Genomic DNA, 27,117 nt, shown 5'->3' on the forward strand with positions numbered 1-27,117 from the left:
CACAACAGTAAGAACAACGGGAACAGTAGTAGTAGAAGGAATAGGAACAACGGGAAACAGTAGCAACACCAGGCACAACAGTAAGAACAACGGGAACAGTAGTAGTAGAAGGAATGGGAACAACGGGAACGGTAACAAACAATGGAAAGGTCAATAACAACAGTAAGGGAAACAGGAAGAAATAACTACAACAGGAGCAATAGGAAGGAGAGAGAGAGAGAGAGACAGAGAGAGAGAGAGAGAGAGACAGAGAGAGAGACAGAGAGATAGAGAGAGAGATGGCAGGTGCAGAAAGGACGGGTATACAGTACAACATTCTTCAACCCTTGCAACAAGCTGGCTGACGAAGACGCTGACGAAGAAGAAGAAGAATCACTCCACAACATAAACATTACACATTAGCAAGCAGATCCACCGCGGTGATTTAGGGGACGGGGAGGTACAGGTAATAAACAATCAACAGCTGAGCAGCAGAAGGCGAGGCATCACAGGAAGCAGGAACATCAACACCAGCAGGAGCAGGAGAGGAGGGGGTGACGCACTGGACGCCGGGTTACAGTTGTCTCCGGTACAGCAGGCGACTCCAGTGTACTTCGTCTTCAGTTTTGTCTCGCCTGTAGGAGGGAAGACAGGTCAATTGAGGTCGTTGCAGGTCATTTTAGGTCACTTGAAGTCGTTGAGGTTATTATAGGTCACTTTAAGTCGTTCAGGTCACTTAAGGTCATTACAGGTCACGTAAGGTAGTTACTGGTCCACTTGAGGTTATTATAGGTCACTTGAGGTCGTTGCAGGTCACTTGAGGTCGTTACAGGTCACTTGAGATCGTTGCAGGTTACTTGAGGTTTTTACAGGTCATTATATGTCACAAGAAAAAGTTGCAGGTCGATTGAGGTCATTATAGGTCACTACAGGTCAGTAGAAGTTGGCTTGCGTCGGTACAGGTGGTTATTATTATTATTATTGTTACTATTATTATTATTATTATTATTATTAGTATTATTATTATTATTATTACTATTATTATTATTATTGTTACTATTATTATTATTATTATTAGTATTATTATTATTATTATTAGTAGTAGTAGTCGTAGATATTTAATTTTAAGGTAATAAAATGGCGGCGAAGGTGTGGCTATTGGGGGAGGATGGAGGCCATTGATAGTAGTAGTAGTAGTAGTAGTAGTAGTATAAAAAAAATCCTCACACATAAACACTCAGCCTTGACAATTTAATCTTCCCGGAGAACCAAGATGGCGGGATGTTGACACTGCTCCCAACTTTTGATAGATGAGGGACCGGATATTTTTTTTTATGAATTTTTTGTTGAAAGGTTTCTTATTATTTTTGTTTTGGAAAGTTTTATTAATTTGTTGAGAGAGAGAGAGAGAGAGTTCACTTACTGTTGGTACACATGTCTTCCGTCCCACAGGCTCTCTTCACTTGGCCGGTTTCCATGTTCATTTTCTGAAAGCGGGAAAAAATTCAACACAAGAATATCAATTAATACAACAACACCTTTTGAAGACAATTAGCATAGGGAGAATATAAACAAGGAGCTTAATTAGACAATTTCGGGTAATATGTAAATCAGCTTCGATTAGAATTTAATTAAGATCTTGGGTCTGGTAGCAGCGTCGTCAGTTCAAAGTCTACGGTGTTTATTTATTTATTTATATCGTTTATTTATTTATTTATATATTTATTTGTTTATTTATTTATTTATATATATATTTGTTTATTTGTGTATTTATTTATTTGTCGTTATATTGACTGAGATGTTAATGGACTAGACAAGTAACTCTCTCTCCTCCGCCTTTGTCATCTTGGCCGACATTCAACTCTCTTGTCAGCTCCTTCACCCGATTTTTATTTTTGCTTCTTGTATTAATCCCCTCGACCAGCCTCCATGTGTGTCTGTCTGTGTCTGTCTGTCTTTGTCTGTCTCTCTGTCTGTCTGTCTCTCTGTCTGTCTCTCTCTGTCTGTCCTGTGTGTGTCTGTCTGTCTGTGTCTGTCTCTGTCTGTCTCTCTGTCTGTCCTTATGTGTGTGTGTGTCTGTCTGTGTCTGTCTGTCTGTCTCTGTCTGTCTCTCTGTCTGTCCTTATGTGTGTGTGTCTGTCTGTGTCTGTCTGTCTCTGTCTGTCTCTCTGTCTGTCCTTATGTGTGTGTCTGTCTGTCTGTCTCTGTCTGTCTCTGTTGTCCTTATGTGTGTGTGTCTGTTCTGTTCTGTTGTCTCTGTCTGTCTCTCTGTCTGTCCTATGTGTGTGTCTGTCTGTCTGTCTCTGTCTGTCCTATGTGTGTGTCTGTCTGTGTCTGTCTGTCTGTCTCTCTGTCTGTCCTTATGTGTGTGTGTCTGTCTGTGTCTGTCTGTCTGTCTCTGTCTGTCTCTCTGTCTGTCCTTATGTGTGTGTGTCTGTCTGTGTCTGTCTGTCTGTCTCTGTCTGTCTCTCTGTCTGTCCTTATGTGTGTCTGTCTGTCTGTCTTCGGTTTTATTTTGTTGAATTTTAAGATTGTTCTATGTCGCTGGTCGTGTGTGTGTGTGTGTGTGTGTGTGTGTGTGTGTGTGTGTCTGTCTTTTTACCGAATTTAATACTTAGTTTAAATCATCGTCGTCAAAGGGATGGGAGGGAGGGAAGGGAAGGGACAGAGAGGGAAAGGGGAGATGAATGGAGGAAAGAGGAGAGGGAGATACAGGAAGGGAAGGTATTATAGGAGAGAGAGATAGGAAAGGAAGGGAGATATGAAAGAGAATGAGGAAAAGAAGAGGGGAAGTAGAGAGAGAAACCAAAGATTAGGTCAGGAGGAAGGGGGAGAGATGGGAGAGACAGAGAGAATCCGATAGAACAAAAACATCACGATAAATAAGGAAATGGGAGGAAATTGCGAGGAAGGGAGGAACAGGGGAAAAATGGATAACTAAGCGGAGAATAAATACAATGAGGGGAGAGAGATAATGGTGATGAAAGTAGTAGATGGAGAGAGAGATGAGAATTAGAATGAGGGGTAGAGGAGAAAATGATGATGGTGGGAATGGTAGATAGAGAGAGAGAGAGACGAGAATTAAAATGATGATAAATGGAGGGAAAATGAAGTAAGGTGATGTGACAGACAGATAAAGAGAAAGATAAGAAGTCAGGCCTCCCGGTGGATGGTTTATTTGCTTAGATTAACATGATATCGTTTAGTGATGATGTGTGTGTGTGTGTGTGTGTGTGTGTGTGTGTTTGCTTGCATGTGTGTGTGTGTGTGTGTTTGCTTGCATGTGTGTGTGTGTGTGTGTGTGTGTGTGGTGTTTGTTTGCATGTGTGTGTGTTAGGTTAGGTTAGGGTAGGTTAAGTCATGAGGTCTTTTTAACAAGGGTTTAAAGCTCCTTCCCGTCTCTGTCTATCCTCCGTCTAGCCCCTGTCCCATCCGTTCCACCCTCAGCCGTCCCCCTACCGTCTTATCCTCACCCCCCTACCGTCCATCCTTCTGTCCCGTCCTATCCTTGCTCCCCTCTTCCATGTTGCTTCCTCTTACGTCCTATCCTTCTCCCTCTCCGCCCTCTCTTAATCCGCCCCTCTCCGCCCTCTCTTAATCCACCCCTCTCTTAATCCGCCCTCTCCGCCCCTCTCTAATCCGCTCTCTCTCTGCCCTCTCTTAATCCGCCCTTCCGTCTGTGCTCCGCCCGTTTCACATTGACTTGACGCCATTTGATTCAAGGCAGAGATGTATTTATTCTTGTAGAGGGAAGGGAAGGAAGGGGGAAGAAAGGGAAGGAAGGGGGAAGGGGGAAGGGGAAGAAAGGAGGGAAAGGGAAGGGGGAAGAAGGGGAGGGAAAGGGGAAGGGGGAAGAAGGGGAGGGAGGTGGAGGAAGGGAAGGGAGGGAGGTGGAGGAAGGGAAGGGAGGGTGTGGAGGGGAAGAGGGAGTGTGAAAGGAAGGGGTAGGGAAGGAGGGAGAGGAAGGGAGGAAGGAAGGAAGGAAGGGAGGGTAAGGAAAGGGTATCAAGTGGCTCCTCCGATCTATAACAATTTACTATAGCGACAACTACCATCTCTCTCTCTCTCTCTCTCTCTCACTGCAGGTATAAGTCCTAGGAAAGTGCTCTATACCCCTAGTCGAGATAAGTATTATGTATGACTCAATTATCCGTAGAGTCAGTATGATGATGGTATAGTCAGTATCATGGGTGAGTCATGATAATATAGTTTGCATCATGAGTCAGTATGATGATGGTATAGTCAGTATCATGGGTGAGTCAGTATGATGATGGTATAGTCAGTATCATGGGTGAGTCAGTATGATGATGGTATAGTCAGTATCATGGGTGAGTCAGTATGATGATGGTATAGTCAGTATCATGGGTGAGTCAGTATGATGATGGTATAGTCAGTATCATGGGTGAGTCAGTATGATAGTCAGTGTAGTACAGTATAGGAGAATATAATGTGAGTGGACAGTTTGGTTGTGTAAGCGACCAGATAACTAAATTATATACGGAGCTGACTAACCCCTTAAACTAGTGTATGAGGGTAAATGGCCCGTTTCCCACCATAGCATAAGGTTCACTTCCCCCTGTTGTCGTTTATTATCAAAGGCAATAAGCTAAATAATCCTTACGTACGCTTCTCCTAAGGTTTATTTCCCTTTGTGTGGGTTTGGGTACTGAGTGGATGTACGAAAATGGTCTTTATGTTGGTTATATACAAGGCTGAGTTTTCCCCGTCTATGAATTTACTATAGAGTGATGTAAAATGTCCCTTACGGTAGTTTTTCATAAGGTTGAATTTTCGCAGTTATTATTAAACTGTTCAGATGTCCTAAACGTACAGAATAATAACAATCACCCTTAAAGATCGATGCCACAAGGGTGAAAATACCGCGGTTATGATTTCATTAGCATATCCTCCCTGTGAAAAAGAGTAAAATAAAATAAAAATATCCATATATAGTTTATAAATGATAGCTAGTTAACATAGTGCTAAAAAATAATAAATATGTATGGGTTATAAGGACGGGAGGGACGAACTGGAGTGATAAAGTCTAGGGTGTTTGGGCGCCACGTTTCACTATCTCCCCACCCTTGTCTGGGTGTTGGGTGCGTGGCAACACCGCCCAGCTGGTCTTCTTGCCTTAGTGTGTGTGTGTCGTTCTTTTTTTGTGGGACAAATACTGATGATAAATAAGAATTGGAAGAGGAACAAGAAAATAAGTAAATAAGCTGCAACAGCACTGTAATAATTTTGGTAGTCACTAAATAGTCGATACAAATTAATTGGAAACAGAATATTTATGATTAAAAAGGAAAAACTCGGAATTATTCAATTAAAAAAGAAAAAAATGTTTATACATGCAAATTAAAGCACTAATAGTGTCTCACATTCACTTAGTGATGTCGCTGATACAAACTTTTATACTTTTACTCCAACTTTCTGGTCAAATTTCATACGAGACATTTTAAAAAGTACTTAGTTTTTAAAGGTTGTTAATATCATTGAATAACTGTTTGTTGTTGTTTATGTTCTTGTTTTTACAGTGTTTTGAAACTAATGTGTTGTATTCTGTTATTAATGCCTTGGTTCCACTCTTGCTTGTCTACACCAAAAATCGTACGTGATTAAGTTGGTTCTATAGGTATTAGTCTGTATTTATATTAATATTCTTGCCAGATTATGTACCATATGTTATCTCAAAGATCTTATTCGGTTTATATGAACAAAAACAAACAAGGTTTATGTCTCTCTTATGAACCGGGGACGGATTACTTCCGGATTATGGGTCACTGGTACAAAAACGGCAACAAGAAGTGACATACTACCAGGCGGAGGAAGATGGATGCTGGCTACAAGAACGCCACAGAGGGAAGCCTAACCATGTCTCCCACTGGTAGAAAACACTAGTTCCCGCGCCTTATCTCACCACTCACGGTTATTTTCAATTTATCCGATGGTCGCTTCTCCCTTTTTTTATTTTTGGATTTCGTGGAAGCTTTAAGTCGTAGAATTGATTTCATGGCTAATAAAACTGGATTTATGTTTATCTATCGGAGCTCTCTTGTATGAAATTTTGTTTTGTATTGGGAAATATTTTAGGTTTGGACATAATAATCGTTTATTTTGGTACAGCGATAAATTATTGTATACTACGCCATATCAAATGGTCTGGTGGGCGTTATTGGGGTTCATATTGGCTGTGCTTATATAATAATTACTTAATTACTTGTAAACTTTAATAAAATATATCACTCATTCATAACCGATTACAAACTCAGCCTTTATGCTTCCTTATCTTCCGTAAGAAAATAGTTTCCAAACGTCTCATGCTGAGTCATGTAATGGCGGCAGTGGCATCCTCAACTGGAACAATGTTGGGAATTTTATCTTCGGCCCAAGAAAGAAAATACCGAGTTGGGAGTGAACGTGACAGTTTGTTTCATGTACAATTGAATTTGATAACTTGACTGGCGGACACGGTACTATTATTAGGGACTATTATTAGGGAATCCATCACACCAACCCGAGATGGGATTGGGCGGGGAGGAGGGGGATGCGACAGGCTTTTTTTTTCTCTCCCAGGAAGATATTGTCATCGTCTCCATATCCCTGCGTTTATAGCCTCATAATGGGTAATTTTTTACTTATTAGTGGACGAGAATAAAGATAGTTTGTTTCCTCATGAATTTGACGTCAGCACGATGGTTTTATGAGCCTTAAAAGCATTCAGTAACAGTAAGTTTGGTTGAAGCGAATGTCTGGGTGTCGTCTGTCATTCCCGTCCAAACTCTGGGCGAATTTGTACCACTTTTTGAGATATGGTGTTTTTTCCCTCACATCGTTTATATATATTTTTGTCTTTATTATGAACTGTGAAAATAAAATACATTGTAAATATAGCCACGTTTATATATTCACATTATTTCCTACATGTACAAAAATCGTCCATGTACGTGCACCAAAAAATCCTCTGAATATGTGGACCAAAATCCTCTCAAATGTGTGCACCAAAATGATTAATGAATATGCATCAAACAAGTCAAATATATATATAGTTAAATCCTTCAAGCGCATGTCACTAAATCCTTTAAATTTATTCTCCAAAATCCTCCAATGTATGCACTGAAATCCTCGACATATATTCCCGCCAAGATTTCCCGAGTATGCGCGTCAAAATCCTTCGTCGACGATATGCAGCAAAATGTTAAGAATTTATGCCCTAAAACTAATTTCCACCATCACAAAAAAAAAAATACGATAAAATTACCCGCTCTCAGACGGCTAAGTGGCGCAGGCCCTGATACGTTCTAGCGGAGATAACGTGGATATGAACCTTATTTTACACCATGTTGTTTAATACTATATATGTGTTATTATTATTGTTATTGTTATTTTATTATTACTGCTATTGTTATTATTATTATTGCTATTATTATTTATGTTATTCATTCCATAACCACGCACTCTTGCCGGGGGTGAAAACAACAATAAAACAGACGCCTCGGGCAAGAGAGCCTTGAAAACAAGTTGCGTACATTATGTTGCTGGAGTCTGGCATATTATACTATATAGTAGAGAGAGAGAGAGTGTGGGTTTATCACACCAGTACTTCAGGCTTATTAGATTAAAGTACGTATAAAAAAATAATATAAAGTAGATGATTTGAATAATTTAGACACACACACACACACAGGGAGAAAATTTGTTGATCCAATATGTAATTTAAAATCATCTTTTTCCATAAGATTTAAAGTAAATGTGATCGTTCATTTCTGACAACATAACGTAATCTGGATATAAACCCATTTTCCCCTAATTCACTGTTATGAAGCATTGCCACACAAGAGTAATATGTAAATAATTTTATGCCTTTGTTACAGACTTACATCTCTGACCCGATATAAACTGTTAATTAATATTCTTTATGAGTTGATTTAGTATATAGAGCCATCGTTAATGTTTACCCTCATGTTAATATTCAACCAATTAAAATCTAGATATTGTTTAATTACATCTCTAATACGTTTATTCCCGTAACTTAGCCTCATACATAAAACAAACTGTAATTATTATATTTTCCTCTGAAAGTTTTTATACAATATGTTGTTTCTTACGGTGGTTGGGAATTTATGAGAGATTCTTAATTAGATTTTATTTCATCGTAATTCAAGATGTTGTGGACGCCATCTTGGGTTCGTTCTGTGAGGGAGTCGGTTGGTTAGATGGATTCACTTTACTTCTTTATTATTGTTATTATTATTGTCTTATTATTATTATTATTATTATTATTATTATTATTAGCGTTGTTGTATTGTTTTTGTTATAGTTTAATTAAATTTGGGTTTCTAATGATTTTGTGGTCGCTGGGTTGAAGGTCACGGGTCATTGTTGTGTAGCCGACCAAGGGAGCCACCGTAAATTTTTCAACTGTTACTAGATTCACCCCCTCTCCCCCCCGCCAGCCCCTCCCAGCTTATTTCACCTGAAGATAAACCACCCTGATGCTACCTGGAGGAATGAAGGTTAGGTTAGGTTATTGGATGATTTTGAAGTTAGTGACGCTTGAACCTGGATACTGTGTTATGGTTCAGTTCTTGTAGGATTTTACGCGCCAAAATGAATCCTTGTCTTAACACCTATCTTAAAATATCTTGTTATAATTAGGGTCTAGTAGGAGTGAGGAGGAGGGTCTAGTAGGCCTGGGGAGGGGTCTAGTAGGCCTGGGGAGGGGTCTAGTAGGTCTGTGGGAGGGTCTAATCGGCCTGGGGAGGGTCTAATAGGCATGGGAAAGGGGTCTAATATGACTGGGGGAGAGGGTCTAATAGGCCTGGGAAGGGGTCTAGTAGGCCTGGGGGACTGGCATAGGACCAGACGCGGTGAAGAACATTGGTTGTGAAGGTTAGTGCAGGCTACAGAGGTCACTACAGTTACATACATTAATAATAAGTCCTTTCTCCTCTAATAGCTGGGTGGGCGTGCGGGCGTGAGGGGACATAGCTTATTAGTATAATCTCCTCGGGTCATATTAATCGCTTAATTTCCATAACTTAAGTGACTCATTTGAGAACGATGACCTATTTACTGAGTAAGATAACACTGTAATCAAGCTAGGTTAAGTCATCGTACTCAAGGGGTTAATTCATCGTAATCAAGGTAGGTTAAGTCATCGTACTCAAGGGGTTAATAACCTTATAATTATAACGGAAACTACTACGTACACACACCCACACACACACACCCACACACACACACACACAAACACACACACCTACACACACACATCCATTATACTATTATTTTCTTCTATTTTATTATTCTTCCCTTATTATCTCATCCACCTCTCACTATCTCATCCATCTCTCACTATCTCATCCACCTCTCACTATCTCATCCATCTCTCACTATCTCATCCACCACCATCCATCATCACCCCCCACCCCTTTGTTCTTCTCCACCAAGAATATAGTTTTTTTTAAAGCCATTATACCGGACGATCATTAATTACTATCTCGGGATAAATTGGAAACTGTTTAGCGTTGTGGGATGGTTTTAGTGAATTATACATACATACAGACAGACGGACATACATACATACATACATACATACATACATACATACATACATACATACAGCACCACCACTACACAATATTCTCCTTCACAAAATCTTATAAATATACACTGTTCCCTCCAGCCAGCCAGATATATCGGTGGTGTCTTGAGGTGGACCGTGTGTGTGTGTGTGTGTGTGTGTGTGTGTGTGTGTGTGTGTGTGTGTGTGTGTGTGTGTCGTGTTGTTGTCACCCCACAAAGGCTTCAGGCATCATAAACCTCAGTGTTCCGACCATTACTGTCTTGGCAGGGGTCACAAGGGAGAGGTTCGTACGTTAACTTGTCCTTGTAATGTGTGTGTGTGTGTGTGTGTGTGTGTGTGGGGTAAGGTCATTTCTAGTTCTCTGGCTTATGATATATATCACCGAAATAAAGTATTAAAAATCTAAACTTAAACTTTTCTCGCTATATTTGTCCTTTAATGCTACTTAGGACACCAAATTATTGTATCTAAAGCCGAGTAAATCCGAGTGAATGTGAATGAATCCGAACCCTGGTGTCGTAGTTCCTTTCTCACTGTGATCTGAATCCGACTTGGTATCCTTGCTGGCTCAGATTCACCACGATTTCATGCGGTATTTTTTTTTATTCTATATTGTGATGTAAGAATGCTTCACTGAATCCGGATTTTCCTCATAAGTTGAGATCGAAGAACGCGTCAGGATTCTGCAGGATTTTGCACAGAGAATTTCCCACCAACTGGGAATGTTAAACTGCCTCATTTAAATCACAGTCGTCAAAGGGTTAAATCACCGTACTTCAAGATATAATGGCGTTGAAATCGTGCTGAGACTCTACCTTAACTCGAAGCATCCTCCTACCCTCTCTTATAAGGGTAAAGAAACGCAGCTGTAGAGGCGTCCGGTCGTGAACGTTTATCTGGTAACACTGTCCTACGGCTATGCTTCTTAGGTTTAATTAATTGATATTATAGTAACTTTTTAATTGTTTATGTAAAAAAAAAATGTAGATTTAGTTTGATGTTATAAATTATATATTGGTGGAAACGTAATTTTGAGCCTCGGTGAAATGTTTATTTTATCTCTGCGACCTGTAACTTGTACCTCTACAACCTGTAACTTGTACCTCTACGACCTGTAACTTGTACCTCTACGACCTGTAACTTGTACCTCTACGACCTGTAACTTGTACCTCTACGACCTGTAATTTGTACCTCTACGACCTGTAACTTGTACCTCTACGACCTGTAACTTGTACCTCTACGACCTGTAATTTGTATCTCTACGACCTGTAATTTGTAATCTACGACCTGTAACCACATCTACGACCTGTAACTTGTACCTCTACGACCTGTAATTTGTGCCTCTACGACCTGTAATTTGTACCTCTACGACCTGTAATTTGTACCTCTACGACCTGTAACTTGTACCTCTACGACCTGTAACTTGTACCTCTACGACCTGTAATTTGTACCTCTACGACCTGTAACTTGTACCTCTACGACCTGTAACTTGTACCTCTACGACCTGTAACTTGTACCTCAACGACCTGTAACTTGTACCTCTACGACCTGTAATTTGTATCTCTACGACCAATAAAATAACTGATGACTGGATTGATGGAGAAATATATGTAATTGAATAAGAATATTTTAATTAAAGACCATTTTCAAGTCATTCATTCATTCAGACATTTTCCTAAGTCAGCCAACAGTTTGAAAATGTTTTTATATTAAAGCGGCCGATAGAACTTTTTCACCAGACAGAAAGCCACTCAGTGAATTTGCACGTGTTAGAAAAATGGGATATTTCTTGTGATATATATAGGTTTCAGAAGGCGTCTGATTTATGTAGGGGAAACGGCCCGGAAAAGGAAAAAAAGGAAAAATATGTTAGAGATGTTGGTACACAAAAAAAGGCCGCCAAAACAGGGGAAATCCCCGTAAATATTGGACAGGAGGAGATGTGTTTGGTAGAGCTCGGCAGCTGTAGGTGGTGGTTCTGGTGGTGATATCATGGCGTGAAATATTATGACCATTTGTTGCAACACTCACAGTGACGTCAACCCAACAACCAGCCAATCAGCGTCTGGCTCTGATGCTATAGGGAGAGCGACGCTCCTGTTGACCAATCTCACGGCCAGTCAACCAATGTTTTGATCTTGTTCTCTTTAAGAGAGATAAAGACTTCTCTCCGTGACCCACATAACGACAGATCCGGCACAATTAGCAGTTTTTAATGAGTTTACTAGTATTTTATGTTTTTAAAAGTTATATTTACTTTTTATACCACTGGAAAAAATTATATATATATTCTGATTGGTATTTTTCATAAAAAACGGAAGCTGTTCAGATTGACGATGACGATAAATATCACGACAACGTGAATTCCCGCCAATATTTTCTCCTCGTTCCAATATTCTGAAGCCATCACAAGCAGGAACGAATTCACGTATTTCTTCTCACACAACTTCTAAAGCCGTCATCGTTGACTATATATTTTTGTACCCTAAATATATGAAGGTAGTACATCATAAAAAAAGACAACCCTGCAGGCTGGGTTATGAAGGTAGACTATTCATTTTGTTTCCCGGAGTGACAGAGAAAGGCCACAAGATTTTTGTAGACTCGTGAATATTACTGAACTAGTATTCGGAGGCGAGCGAGTGGCGCTGTCTGTCTCGTATGTCGCGCTTGCTTACGCCCCTCAACGACCTACACTCACACTCACACACTCTTACGTTTTATTTGTTTTTCCTTTAACTAGAATAGTGAACTAGTGACACAGATATGGCTTCTTAAACGCTCTTGATTATAAAACTTCCCGACCGTCGCCTGACTTGCTCATAACACTAGCAGATGGATTGTTAAAGATTTCGTCTATTTCATTTCCCCATACCTTTGTGAAGACTTGTACTTGACTAACTTTTAAACCTCACTCCAGATTCATTTTAAGTTGAGGAATATTTTAGATACTGTTCATAAATTGGGGTAAAGGCTTTGGGGTGAATTTCTTCCATATTAGAGTGTTGGTGAAGAAACCTTTAAACCTTTGACGAGAATTATTTAACCCTTTGAGGAAGATTTAACCCCTTGATTGTAATGATGATTTAACTCTTTAAGGACGACGATTTAACCCTCCAGGACTTAAAAGGGTTAATTTAAGCCATATTATAATTACCTCAACTAATGGAGCTTGATATTAAGAACTACCATTTATTCTAAAGGCGATCTGGGAGTGGCAGGGGGGGAGGTAGTGAGGGAGGGAGGCAGTGAGGGAGGGAGGCAGTGAGGGAGGAAGGCAGTGAGGGAGGGAGGCAGTGAGGGAGGAAGGCAGTGAGGGAGGGAGGCAGTGAGGGAGGCCGCTGCTTCAACACAAATGCCTCCTGTGACGTCATCTCCCACTTGAGCAATGTCGAGTAGGGACTTTTATTTATTTTTTTATAATGTCCCCAAAGTGACCTTGCGTTTCATGACTTCTTGTATTCAATATAACATTCATAAGAGAGTAAAAAGTTATTAATATCTGTTCAATAAGTAATAATATCACTTAACACTCACATAATGACACTAAAAATGGCCGACAAATTGAACTGAAACTCTACAAAAAAAAAATAAGTTACGGATATTTGAGAAGCCAGAATTATGAGCAACGTGCCTAGGCTTACACAATCATTTTCCTGCGCTAGGCCTATGTGGGTGCTAGTCCCTACGGAGATCCTAAGACATATTGTCGAGTGTGTGTGTGTGTGTGTTTAGGTTAAATTTAGTTAGATTAGATGATAGCTACTGGCCCATCACCAAACATTCCTACATTACGGATAGATACAATAATAAGCCACCACCACTATCACCACCACCACCACTATCACCACCACTATCACCACCACCGCTATCACCATCACCTCTCTTGAGCCTTAACTGCCCATTGACCTCTGACTCCAATGGCTCGAATGAATGGATATCGCCAGGGGTGTGTGTGTGTGTGTCTGTGTGTGTGTGGTGAGCCGTTATCCTGAAGCAGAGGCGAGGGTTGAGGAGTTGTATCATTTTCTTGTTTTTATTCTTATTATTGTAGTTTAATTATTATTTTAGGCTCTTAACCCCTTCTCTACTGGGACGCCATATTTGGTACTCAATTTACCCCGTTGATGAAGCCAGTGTTATTATTAGTGTTATTATTATTATTTCAAACGAATAAAAATAAAAAGAAAGAAAACGTGATAAAAGTCGGAAGAAATTGAAGGCAAAACATAATGTGAAGAAAACGATAAAAAAAAGTTGTCAAATAGAAAATGGGAAAAAAAGTTGGGAAATAAAAGAGAAAACGGAGGCGATATGAGCGTAAACTAATGAAAATACCAGACTTATATACGTCGGCGCGTCATATACCCAGGTCATAAAAAAATGGTCTGAAACAATACACGGAGATAAAACAGAGATGGACTAGAATGATGAGGGAGAAGAGAGAGAAGGAGGGAGGGGGGTAGAAAGAGGGGAGAAGAGAGAGAGGGGGGAGAGAAAGAGGGGGGGGGGGAGAGAGAGAGAGAGCAGAAAAAATCGAATTAATAATTGGGAGAAAGTAAAGAAAAAGTAAATTAGAAGAGAAAATATAAGAAAATAGAGATAGGTTAAGATAGAAGAGAGAGAAATAAGGGACGGTAAGACAGACGACAAACACTACTGACCAATATTGATAAGGTGTCGTAAAATGCATTTGTGAGTTTTATGGGTGGGTGGGTGTTCGCTGGGTAGGTGGTTCGCTGGGAGTGTTTGCTGGGAGGGTGGTTAGCTGGGAGGGTGGATCGCTGGGTAGGTGGTTCGCTGGGAGTGTTTGCTGGGGGGGTGGTTCGCTAGGAGGGTGGATCGCGGGAGGGTAGTTCACTAGGGTGGGTGGTTCGCTAGGGGGAGTGTTCGCTGGATGGTAGTGCCCATAAACACAGCTGTAAACCATCAAACACCTGCCAGCCAACGTTTACAGGAGACCATTGTTTTGAAATATCTTCCATCAGGAGAGAGAGAGAGAGAGAGAGAGAGTTTGCTCATCTCATTCCTTCGTCCATAACAACATGTTTGGGGTAGGCATTAGCGGGAGATCTCTGCTTTCATAGCCTGGGGGAAGAGGAGAGGGGAAGGGAGGTAGGAGGAAGAGGATAAAGAAGAGGGAGAGGAGAAGTGAGGAAGAAGAGGGGAGGAAGGAGGGGAAGAGGAGAAAGAGTAACAAAAACAGGAAAGGGAAAGGAAGGGAGGTAGATAAATAAGGAGGAGGAGCGAGAAAGGGGGAAGAAGATAAGGAGATGAGAAAGAGGGAATGAAGAAGATTGTGGAAGGGGCCGTTTGTCCAGGTGAGTTGCGGTAAATAACATTGGACAGGCAGGTGGAAAAGCCTTATGCTTGCCTCTTAAAGCTGTCCCCCCCACACCTCCTCCTTGCTCCTTGCTCCTTACTATCTCTTCTTCTTCCTCCTCCTCCTCCTCCTTGCTCCTTGCTCCTTACTATCTCTTCTTCCTCCTCCTCCTCCTTACTCCTTACCTGACACACCTACTCCACATTTCCTCACTCAGCACCCACACCTTCAGGTTCACTCAAGAGCCAGGTTAGGAATGTCAGGGTTAATAATAATAATAATAATAACAACAACAACAATATTACTACTACCACTAATACTACTACTACTACTACTACTTCTACTAATAATAATAATAATACAATCGAATTATCAAACAAAATAAAAATAAAAATAGGAATTAACTCTACAAAAATATACTATTAATAACTCTGTAAAATATCAATAATAATACAGTTTTTCCACCTTTACTCACATTACAGCAAGATACAGGACAAATACAGCGTCGGTGGATTAGATACTGTACCCAGATGACGAGGCGGTACAGTAATAGTAATAGCGAGTGTGGTAGGTGAGGTCTTTTAACATGGTGGGGTAACTAACGTAGGAAAAGTGAACTGAGAGACAGGTGAGAGATAGAGAAGTGAGAGACAAGTGAGAGATAGAGAAGTGAGACACAACTGAGAAATATAATCAATTCTGGTCTGAAAAAAAACCTTTCATAAATTTGTATTAATTAAAGTACGTTTCTGTCTGTCTGTCTAAGAATGACAAGGGCCCATTAGAACTACGGGTTTATTAAGGCTCCTATTTGAACTTGACCCTTTTTCCCGTATGATTAAGTTAGGGGTCTGTTAGGACTGGGGCCCATTTGACCAATCAGTCACCTTGGTACCACAACACCGTACCTCAGGCAACCCAAGAGCCTCCTGGGAGTCTCCATTATGCTCCACCTCGAGAAATCCATTAAGGCTCGTCTTATAGGAGCCAGCGGAGTCACTCTTACAGGGGCTCATACAGCACGCCAGAGCCTCTCCTCCCCCTTAACCCCAGAGTCTCTTCCCCCTTAAGCCAAGAACCTTCTCCCCCTTAACACCAGAATCTCCTCCCTAACTCCAGAATCTCCTCCCACCAGAATCTCCCTCCTCCCCTTAACAGAATCTCCTCCCTCCCCCTAATGACAGAATCTCCTCCTCCTTAACTCAACACCAATAACACACCCACCAAGTTAATGGGATTTTGAGATACAGTACAGTTACCCATCGAGAAAATGACGTCCAAATTAAACCGAGACTCTACCTTAACTAAATCTTGACTCGAGGATTAACTTGACGAAGGAACAAGTCAGGATGTGAACTAATGCTTGAGTGATAGTGTGTTAGATGCGTTTATTTATACAGGTGAATGACTGACTGACTGAATAACTGACTGACTGACTGAATTACAACTGACTGAATAACTGACTGACTGAATAACTGACTGACTGACTGACTGAATAACTGACTGACTGACTGAATAACTGACTGACTGACTGAATAACTGACTGACTGAATAACTGACTGACTGACTGACTGAATAACTGACTGACTGACTGACTGGCTGACTCCTCTGACACATCTTTTAAGCTGTAGTGGATGGAAGCTAGTTGGGGGGAACAGATACATTTATTGGAGTGGAATAATGGTAAAAGAAAATGGAGTCTGGTGGTTGTGTTGGAGGATAAGCGACCAAAAGTGACTTACGATTTGTTCATCATACCTGTGTGTGTGTGTGTGTGTGTGTGTGTGTGTGTGTGTGTGTGTGTGTGTGTGTGTGTGTGTGTGTGTGTGTGTGTGTGTGTGTGTGTGTGTGTGTGTGTGTGTGTGTGTGTGTGTGTGTGTGCGTGTGTGTGTGTGTGTGTGTGTGTGGTGTGTGTGTGTGTGTGTGTGTGTGTGTGTGTGTGTGTGTGTGTGTGTGTGTGTGTGTGTGTGTGTGTGTGTGTGTTACCTGGTGTTGACGAGGACCCACACACACTTAGCTGGCAGGTAATTACTCCTACGTACTAAGGTGTCTTGGTGTCATATTCAGGGGGAGTTTTCCTTTTCGTTAAGCATTTTGGTTTTGATGTTGATAATGTGTGGTGGGGGGTGTGTGGTGGGGCGGTGGTGTGTGTGGTGAGGTGTGGTTGGGTGTGGTGTGTGGTGTGGTGAGGTGGTGTGGGTGTGTGTGGTGTGGTGATGTGGTGTAGTGTGGTGCGTATGGTGTGGTGTGTAATCTCCCCCACCTCCCTATTTCCTCTATCTTTTATCTTCCATCACTTCTCTTTCTATTCTCTGTGTCCCGTGATCCTTAGCCTCTCTTTCTTCCCTCCATCTCCTCTCCTTCCGTTCCTTTTTACACCCTCGCTTTTCCTTTATCCTCGCTCCTTCGCTGTTCTCTCTTCATTAATCAACTTCATTGATGTTCAACGCTAATGGGTATCCGCTCCTGAAAGCCTCGGCGTTGATTGGTTGATGAAATGTTAGCTCAGGCGTTGATTGGTTGATGAAATGTTAGCTCAGGGGTTGATTGGTTGATGAAATGTTAGCTCAGGCGTTGATTGGTTGATTAAATGTTAGCTCAGGCGTTGATGAAATGTTAGCTCAGGCGTTTATTGGTTGATTAAATGTTAGCTCAGGCGTTGATGAAATGTTAACTCAGGCGTTGATTGGTTGATGAAATGTTAACTTAGGATATAAATGGTACAATAACTCTCTTAAGGTAGGATTCTCGGACTCTCTAAGGATTCCAACTCCTCTGGGTAAAACTCTCTCTTTATGGAAGTTCAGAGTTTAATTGTCCAGTTGATGAGTCTCTTAATGACGACAAGTATACCACTGTCTTCAAGCACCACTGTACAGAGGTCAAGCATCAGTCTTCACCCACCAGTAAAGTTGTCTTGAGTGGTCCCTAGTTGTCTTGAGTGGTCCCTAGTTGTCTTGAGTGGTCCCTAGTTGTCTTGAGTGGTCCCTAGTTGTCTTGAGTGGTCCCTCGTTGTCTTGAGTGGTCCCTAGTTGTCTTGAGTGGTCCCTAGTTGTCTTGAGTGGTCCCTAGTTGTCTTGAGTGGTCCCTAGTTGTCTTGAGTGGTCCCTAGTTGTCTTGAGTGGTCCCTAGTTGTCTTGAGTGCCGTGGCGTCCCTCCATCATCAAACAGGTGAGTTGCGTCACACTTCACACCAACAAACTTTAGTCGACTCTGTAGGAGTTCCTGTAATCTTGCTAAAACTTGGACGCGGAAATACCTCCTCCTCCTCCTCCTCCTCCCCCTCCCCTCCTTCTCTTCCCCGTCCCCCTCTCCTCCTTCTCATCCTCCTCCTCATCATCATCATCCCTCTCCACCTCCTCCTCCTGATCCTCCTCATCTCATCCTAGAAACTCCCCGCTGTTAGTTCAGTTTCCAAGAAGGATTATTCCCCAAAATCCTCCCAACTACCGCACCACCCACACCCATCACCTCCCGCGCCGTAATAGAGAACATTATCTTAAGGAGGTCCTCTTCTTCATCTCGGGGTCTTCCTCTCCACTAAATGGCCGGCCGCGTCAGTAGGGTTTCCGCCAGACACATGACCACCTGTGACCTCCTGATGGATGTTATCGGTTTAGAGTCATTAATTCTTTGGTAATAGGTGAGAGAATTGGGGCCGTAAATGAGCTCACCGAAGTAAACATTAAGTCAGCTCTGATCTTGGTGATTGTTGTGTTGTTTTCAGTCACAATCAACCCCCATCGACTCTGCCTTCACTGTCTTTCTATCGTAACTGTTCCATCTCGTATAGAAATGTCTCTCTTCCTTTCCTTTCCTCTCCTCTCTCTCAGTGACTTGCTGGACGCCATCACTAAACCTCAGCCTTGTGGTACTGACAGCGCCATCTCCTTGTACTTCAGTCAACCAAAAGGGGTATAATCTCCCTTCATCTCCTGGAAGACCAAGACCAATTTACCTCCTGTGTATGTATGTGGCAGTCAATTCTTGTAAGTCCACATCCAAGAGCATCGGCTTGTCTCTTCCTCCTGCTGGCGATCCATGGCATGTCTACTCCTGCTGGCGGTCTGTATCTGTATCCCTCCCCTCGCCAAGGGCACCGCAAGGAAGATAGGATGTTTTCTTCCCGCAGGACAAGGATATATGTACCACACCCTCTTACCTCCCGCCAGTGCCCACCTCAGATCACAACAGATGATGGAGTGGGGTGGTGGTGGTTCGTCATCAGGGTTACATATTCTTTACGCTGTATCCAAGGCCAGAGATCTCAATTAATCTTAACTAGTGATACTGAACCCTCCCCCCCCTTTTCCCCACCATACTGTGCCAGGCTATACCCTCCTCCCTCCCCCAGTAAAGTCACCCCCTCACCCCTACCCCCAAAAACAAAAACATTATTCCGCATTCTGTTGTCCCTCTAGTCTATACAACCTCAACCTAACTCTATTTAATTCTCCAGGAGCTGTATACTCCTTCCCTGTACCTCTTCTCATGTTAGGTTCCTCCATCTATATGTCGGCTCTACTGAAGGGTGGATATGGGCCCCGTCCCTTCCATATAAGAATCATGCGGTTGCTGCCTTAAACCCAGACACACACACACACACACACACACACACACACACACACACACACACACACACACACAGACCACTACCACCACTAGTACTTACCATACAATGTGTGTCTTGAGGGCCGCAGGTTTGGGATTGACTCAGTTCATATTTAATACAGTTGTTACACTTATAGCAGCGTAAAGACTCAGCCACGCCCGCCATAACCACCACTGTCATCACCATCGCCGCCCACCGCCACGCCCGCACGCCCATCATGGTTTATAGAAATCTCGTCTTTCCTTGTTTCGTTGTGGGGTTTTTTCTTCTTAATTCTATCCTGTTTTGGGTGTTTATTCTATCCTGTTAGTTGGTCTATTGTGTTATTCTATCGCTGTCTATCTTGGGGTTGCTTCTCATCTATCCTGGTTGCTGTTGTTGTCTATCCTGGTCTCTTGTGGTATATCCTGCCGGCTTCTGTTGTATCCTGGGGTTCTCTCGCCTTCTATCCTGCGGAAAATGAGAAAAAGAAAGAATTATTATACATTGAGGTGTGTGTGTGTGTGTGTGTGTGTGTGTGTGTGTGTGTGTGTGTGTGTGTGTGTGTGTGTGTGTGTGTGTGTGTGCTTGTGTGTGTGTGTGTGTGTGTGTGTGTGTGACGTCAACTTATTTATATATGCAGATTTTATTGAGAGAATTTGCCTCGTGTCGGATATGTGTGTGTCGTCCTGGAGGTGTTTTGTTTTGGTGAGGAGGAGAGAGAAGGAGAGGGAGGGAGAAACAAGGAGGAGGAGAAGAGAAGGAGGGGTGAAGAAGAAGAAGAAGGGGGAAGTAGGAGGAGGAGAAGCAGAGAGAATGAGGAAATAGATAAAAGGGAAATAAAAGATGTTGATCAGGAGGAAGATTTAGTAGAGAGAGAGTGTGTGTGTGTTTGTGTTTGTGTGTGTGTGTGTGTGTGTTAGGGTGTACACGACCTAGTTCTGAGGCAGAGTAATCTACTAAGGTTGTGAGCTGTCTGCCAATACTTGTCACCCTGTGCCTGCCTGAGACGGAGATAATATTACTGGTTCGTATAATATACATACATAACATACATACAGACATACATACATACATACACACACACAGACATACATACATACATACTTACATACATACACAGACATACACACATACTGTACATACATACATACATACATACATACATACAATGAAATGTTAATAATATGTTTAATATCTCTTTCAGCGATGAATTTTTTGTAGTGATGAAATAAATGAATAATTTTACACCAATTTGTGGAGGTCTCCCCACGACACTCTCTCTCAACTGTCTTCATTAATCCCTAAGTTCTCCTTCCTACCTCTCCCTCTCCACCCTCCCTACTTTCCTTCCTTCCCCTCAACTCTCCCTACATACCTTCTATCCTATCCCTCCTTCCCAACCTCACTTCTTCTCTCACTCCCTCACCTCCTCCCTCCCTAATCTAACCTTCACCAGCATACCACTCACTCCCCTACCACCGCCCCCCACCCTCCCCCACTTCTCCCACCTCCCTTACTTCTCTCCACGAAAAACAACATATATGTCAGACAGGTTTTACCCCAGGCGTCGCCAACCGGGGACACACAGCCTGATGTAGCAATTCCTTAAACAGTTTTAGTCCCTAAGTGATGTTAGAGAAGCGGCGTCTGTCTGTCTGTCTGTGTGTGTGTGTCTGTCTGTCTGTGCGTGTGTGCGTGGTTGGGCCTGTGTCTGTGTGTCTGCTTTGGATGTCTGTAGGTCTGTCTCTGTTAGTTCGTCTATCTGCCAGTCTGTCTGTCTGTCTGTGTGACTGTATATTTAAAAGTCGTATTATATTGAGTTAAATGTATGGTGTATATTTAAAAGTTGTATTATCTTAAGTTAAAGTCAATTATCAGTAGTGTGTATTGAAAAAGTCGTAATATATCGAGTTTTAGAAAGATTCACAGGGACCCGATACCCGTGTGTGTGTTTACCAGATAGTTTATTAAAAGTTTGCATAATTCAGTGGGATAGGAACTCCGGGTTAAATGGAGGTGTTGTGATTTTTTTCTGTTCTATAAATATTGGAATGATGAAAAAAATATCAGTTTTTTTTATTTATTTTTTAGTTTGATGTTTTTGTTATTATTATTATTACTATTATTATCTTCATTATTTTATTATTGTTATTTTTGTTTTGTTAATAATAATAATAATAATAATAATAATAATAATAATAATAATAATAATAATAATAATAATGACACGCCACACACCCACCTCTCACATACACCAAGCTCCACACCTCCGCCACTAGGGAACCACAAACCATTAAAACACCATTGAAACGCCACACAAGAGAACTACATCCCACTGAAACAATCCTCAAAGGAGCCACATCCCACTGAAACACCACCAAAAGCTACACCACCCTCACGACATAGGCACCACATCCCACTGAAACAATCCTCAAAGGAACCACATCCCACTGAAACACTTCTGGCAACACGAGAGAAGACCCACACCCCGTTGAAACTTTCCACCCGCCCGGCCATAACGTCAAACTAAAAGAATGAATGTGAGGGCCATTTGGGTTGGCTGTCCCCCTTGCTGTTATGTACAAGGTCGTATGTTGGCGTTCTTGGGAGGGGAGGGGGGGGGGAAATCCGCAGTTTAAACCAACACTTAGGAAAACGGATTTTTAAAGACAACAGACCATCACTGTCACATAAACTCCCACACGATACGTACGATAGTTGCTCTTCACTCAGGGCTACGATACTTTCTTTTGTGCATATGATACTTTCTTTTACACGTACGATACTTTCTTTAACACGTACGATACTTTATTTTACACGTACGATATTTTTATACGTTCTTTTGTCGGTTCTCGTGTGATTTTTGCCGGGAGAATTTATATTTGTTGTACGTGTGTGGGAATTATTTATTTGATTATATAGATAGATAAATGGAGAGATATTCCATAACATCTTCATACTAATTCACATTGGTTCAGTATGTATACATAGACTATGCATGGATACATTATACATAAAGAATTCGGGTATACATGGAACCTTCGCCAGAGGGAGTCGAGAGTGAGAGAAAGAGATAGTCAAGAGTGAACGAGAGATAGTCGAGAAAGAGATACTGTAGTTGAGTGAGAAAGAGAGATAGACCAACAGAGAAACGAAGACACGAAGAGAGAGAGAGAGAGAGAGAGAGAGAGAGAGAGAGAGAGAGAGAGAGACTAGTACCATAGGCTGTCCAAAACATTTCCCCCACACACACACACAGCCAACACACACACACACACACACACACACACACACACACACACACACACACACACACACACACACACACACTTCTTTGTTAGTATTGGTCACCTGGAATCTATCCGAGAAAAAGCAGCCAACATCCATGAGCCTCCAGGAAGCACTTATGTAACATACTGCAGGAGGTGGGCCAGAGGAAAAAATTACCGCAGGAGGTGGTGCTGGGGAGGGCATTTCACTGCAGGAGGTGGTGCTGGGGAGGGGCACCACTGCAGGAGGTGGGGCTGGGGGAGGGCACTACTGCAGGAGGTGGTGCTGGGGAGGGTACCACTGCAGGAGGTGGTGGTGCTGGGGAGGCACTACTGCAGGAGGTGGTGCTGGGGGAGGGGCCACTGCAGGAGGTGGTGCTGGGGAGGCACCACTGCAGGAGGTGGTGCTGGGGAGGGGCACTACTGCAGGAGGTGGTGCTGGGGGAGGGGCACTACGCAGGAGGTGGTGCTGGAGGAGGCACCACCGGCAGGAGGTGGGCTGGGGAGGGCACTGCAGGTGGTGGTGTTGGGGGAGGCACCACTGCAGGAGGTGGTGCTAAAGAGGGTACTACTGCAGGAGGTGGTGCTGGGGGAGGGGTAATACTGCAGGAGGTGGTGCTGGGGGAGGGGTACTACTGCAGGAGGTGGTGCTGGGGTGTACTAGGAGGTGATCTGTACTTGTGTTGGGGGGGAGGGAGCATCAACTTTTATATAGTGGTTTAATAACAGCTCATGGAGGGAGGCATTGATGTACTTGTATATATATGTTCTGGTAATAATAATAATAATGATAAAATAATAAAATAATAATACGAATAATAATGAAGGAGAAATTATGCAGATGGTGTTTCTTATATGAATAGCTAATGGTTATTTTAGTCAGGCTTTTATGATAATATTCCTAGAGTGTATAAGTGTAGGGGCGAGGAGAGAGAGAGAGAGAGAGAGAGAGAAATGGAAGAAAAACCAAGAGAATAGAAAAGATCAAGTAAAAAATAAGAGAAAAGGGAAAAGAGGAAGACTGAGACACTAATACCTATACAATTAATGGTGTTTGTGTGTACCAGTTCAGTTCAAAGTATTTCTCACAAGCATTAGGAGAAAAATCATGAACTCTGCTGTGAATTTAATGAACTCGATCGTTTAATGGGATTTTATAAGTTTACTCGGAATTTTGTTTGTATATTTGTATATTTGTTTTGTCTTAGTATATTAGATATCCGCATTGCATATACAGTATACATGCTGAGCCAATGTAATTTGTATGGCGATTTTAGTGAATAATTATGAATGTATATCTATGCATCTATTTATTCATATTTTTCTATCTATCTCTATCTATAGACTTATCTATATCCATCTATCTATCTATCCATCTATCCATCTATTTATCTCTCTATCTATCTATCTAGTTTATGAGTGGTATTAAGGATAATTCTTAAGGGTTCCAGTACAGTTGCCTTATCATTATATTTATTAACAATTAAAAAGAAATATACGATTCTTTTTTTTTTGTATATTAAACCTAAGCGTAAGTCCATATTGTATACTGTATTGTGGCGATGTTTATGTTGACAAAGACAATATGAATACAAACTTACCTCAGCTGGTCGTGGACAAAGCTTGAGAAACACCGCACTTAATTCACTTTCATCAAGACAACTGTATATTTGTGTCTTTAATCCTCTCTCTCTTGTCTTCAGCCACGCCCTTGTCTTTCACCTAGCCATTTGTCTTCAAGATGGCCTACTGTCTTTTGTTTTAACCTCAATTGTTTTAAGTTAGTTTAGTTAGTTCCACCTTTTGTTAAACGTCCAGGGAAAGATAAGATCACAAGGTTTGAATTAGTCATGTTATTATTGTTGTTATTTTTGTTAATGTGTTATCTTGTCATGGTTTGTGTACAGACAGACAGACACACACACACAGAAAAAGACAGACACGCACATAGAGAAAGAGACGCACACAGAAAGACACACACACACACAAAGGGACAGACACACTCAGAGTAAGAAGAAAGATTTGTGAATACCGCAAGAAACTCAACTGTGTTTTAGAGCCCCAAGAGTATAGTGAAACCCAGTCAGACCCAAGTGTAGCCAGACCCAAGTGTAGCCAGACCCAAGTGTAGCCAGACCCAAGTGTAGCCAAAACTAAGTGTAGCCAGACCCAAGTGTAGCCAAAACTAAGTGTAGTCAGACCCAAGTGTAGCCAGACCCAAGTGTAGCCAGACTCAAGTGTAGCCACAACTAAGTGTAGCCAGACCCAAGTGTAGCCAAAACTAAGTGTAGTCAGACCCAAGTGTAGCCAAAACTAAGTGTAGCCAGACCCAAGTGTAGCCAAAACTAAGTGTAGTCAGACCCAAGTGTAGCCAAAACTAAGTGTAGCCAGACCCAAGTGTAGCCAAAACTAAGTGTAGCCAGACCCAAGTGTAGCCAAAACTAAGTGTAGCCAGACCCAAGTGTAGCCAAACCCGTGTGTAGCCAGACCCAAGTGTAGCCAAACCCGTGTGTAGCCAAACCCGTGTGTAGCCAAACCCGTGTGTAATGTAGTGGCGTTGACTGCTGTGGTTGGCAATACAGTATGTGTCATGAGTGGTTGCTCTAGGGTGAGGGAATGGGAGGTAGAGGGAGGAGTGAGGGAAGACAGATGGTTGAAGGGAGGGAAGATGCTTGTGTGGGAGGGAGGAGGAAGTTGGGTGGATGGAGAGGAAGATAGATGTTTTCAGGGAGGAGGGAGGAAGACAGATGGTTGAAGGAGGGAAAGATGGATGTGTGGAGGAGGAGGGAAGATGGTGTGGAGGGGAGGGAGGAAGTTGGGTGATGGAGAGAGGGAAGATAGATGTTTGTGGAGGGAGGGAGGGAAGACAGGTGATGGTTGGAAGGGAGGTGAAGATGGATGTGTGGAGGGGAGGGAGGGAAGACAGATGGTTGAAGGGAGGGAAGATGGATGTGTGGAGGGAGGGAGGGAAGACAGATGATTGAAGGGAGGGAAGATGGATGTGTGGAGGGAGGGAGGGAAGACAGATGATTGAAGGGAGGGAAGATGGATGTGTGGAGGGAGGGAGGGAGGGAAGATGGTGTGGAGGGAGGGAGGGAGGGAAGGAATGTAGGTAGATGGGAGGGAACAAATAGTGATGTTGAATACACTAAATTTCATAATGTAAATCAACTGTATAAACTAGACCATCCGCTGTACTATATAAACGATCAATGAACAAACACCAAATAATAAATTAATAATTACTTTTTCGCGTCTTTTTTATATAAATTACAAAAAAATAATAAGTAATTGAAAGTTATTAACATATTTCTCTTGATTGATAAACCATAAAATTCGTTTAATTAAGTTACAATACAATAGGTCTGTTTTCCCACGATATTCACTTGTTTTATCGCCTTTGGAGTACAGTATTATAACTATTACAGCAATATTCGTGGTAATACTGGCCAGTTTTTTTGTAACACGGGGTCCTGGTGGTAATATTGTGAACGAGCAACACCACAGAGTCACCACTGAGGGAGGAATAAAGTTATTGGTAACACAGACCAGCAGATGTCCTCACCCCACGATGGTCGGCCACATACTGAGTCTTCTGGGAGAGTGGGAGACTGGGAGTGCAGTTTTTAGCGCTGCTGCCTCCCTCCCTCCCTCCTCCCACATCCTTTCTTCCCTCTCCCACGCCAGCATCACCCCCCTCCTCTCTCTCTCTCTCTCACCAAAACAAGTAAAGAAAATGAGACATCCTGCATTGTTATGGTCTTGAACTCCCCTCATTCCCATTCCCGCCCACAAGATTCCAAGTTCGGCTCTAGAAAGTAAAGAATTGTACCCCTCTTGGAATCTGCAGACATTTGGTTCATAAGTTGGTCAGTTATATAGTTTCAAAGTTTGTGTTACTTTTATCACTTCTCCCAACGGTAAGAGGAAGCTTAATGTTATAATAATCATAAGTGGAATATTTATTGTCACCAGGCAGCTTTTGTGTCGTTCTGAATTATAGAGAAAAATAAATTAGTTTTTTTTTTCAGTGTCCCACGTAAAATATTTCGGGGCTGACAGAGACGTCCGGGACAGAAGCCAGATTTAGGAGCTTCTTTGTCCGCGTCTTGACACATAATTATTTACCATTAACTTCCTATATGGAGAATGTGACTATTTTTTATTTACATGTTTAAATATATAACAGACCATAAACCTTAATAATGACTAAAAATGAGGAGTATTACACCTTATATAGTGAAGATATTCCTCTGTTTGAAAGTATACATGAGAAAGATTGACGAGTTGATATTTCCTGATCACTATGGGCATATAATCTTTCCTTATAAACTAAATAAAACTAAACTCCATAACGATAACC

The 27,117-nt window shown here is 42.0% G+C and overlaps 1 protein-coding gene across 1 annotated transcript; it reads right to left on the minus strand.

Annotated features, from left to right (window-relative positions):
- Window positions 1-428: 428 nt before the first annotated feature.
- LOC121871423 lies at window positions 429-26,356 on the minus strand. Its single transcript, XM_042373704.1, has 4 exons — window positions 26,304-26,356; window positions 19,564-19,953; window positions 1,403-1,466; window positions 429-614 (listed from the first exon to the last, which is right to left on the minus strand). Exons 2-4 carry the CDS (start codon window positions 19,720-19,722, stop codon window positions 457-459), a joined length of 381 nt encoding a protein of 126 aa, XP_042229638.1. The 5' UTR covers window positions 19,723-19,953; window positions 26,304-26,356; the 3' UTR covers window positions 429-456.
- Between the last annotated feature and the right edge of the window lie 761 nt (window positions 26,357-27,117).

Source organism: Homarus americanus, unplaced genomic scaffold (assembly GCF_018991925.1).
Source record: "Homarus americanus isolate GMGI-L3 unplaced genomic scaffold, GMGI_Hamer_2.0 scaffold45698, whole genome shotgun sequence".
Lineage (NCBI taxonomy): Eukaryota > Metazoa > Arthropoda > Malacostraca > Decapoda > Nephropidae > Homarus > Homarus americanus.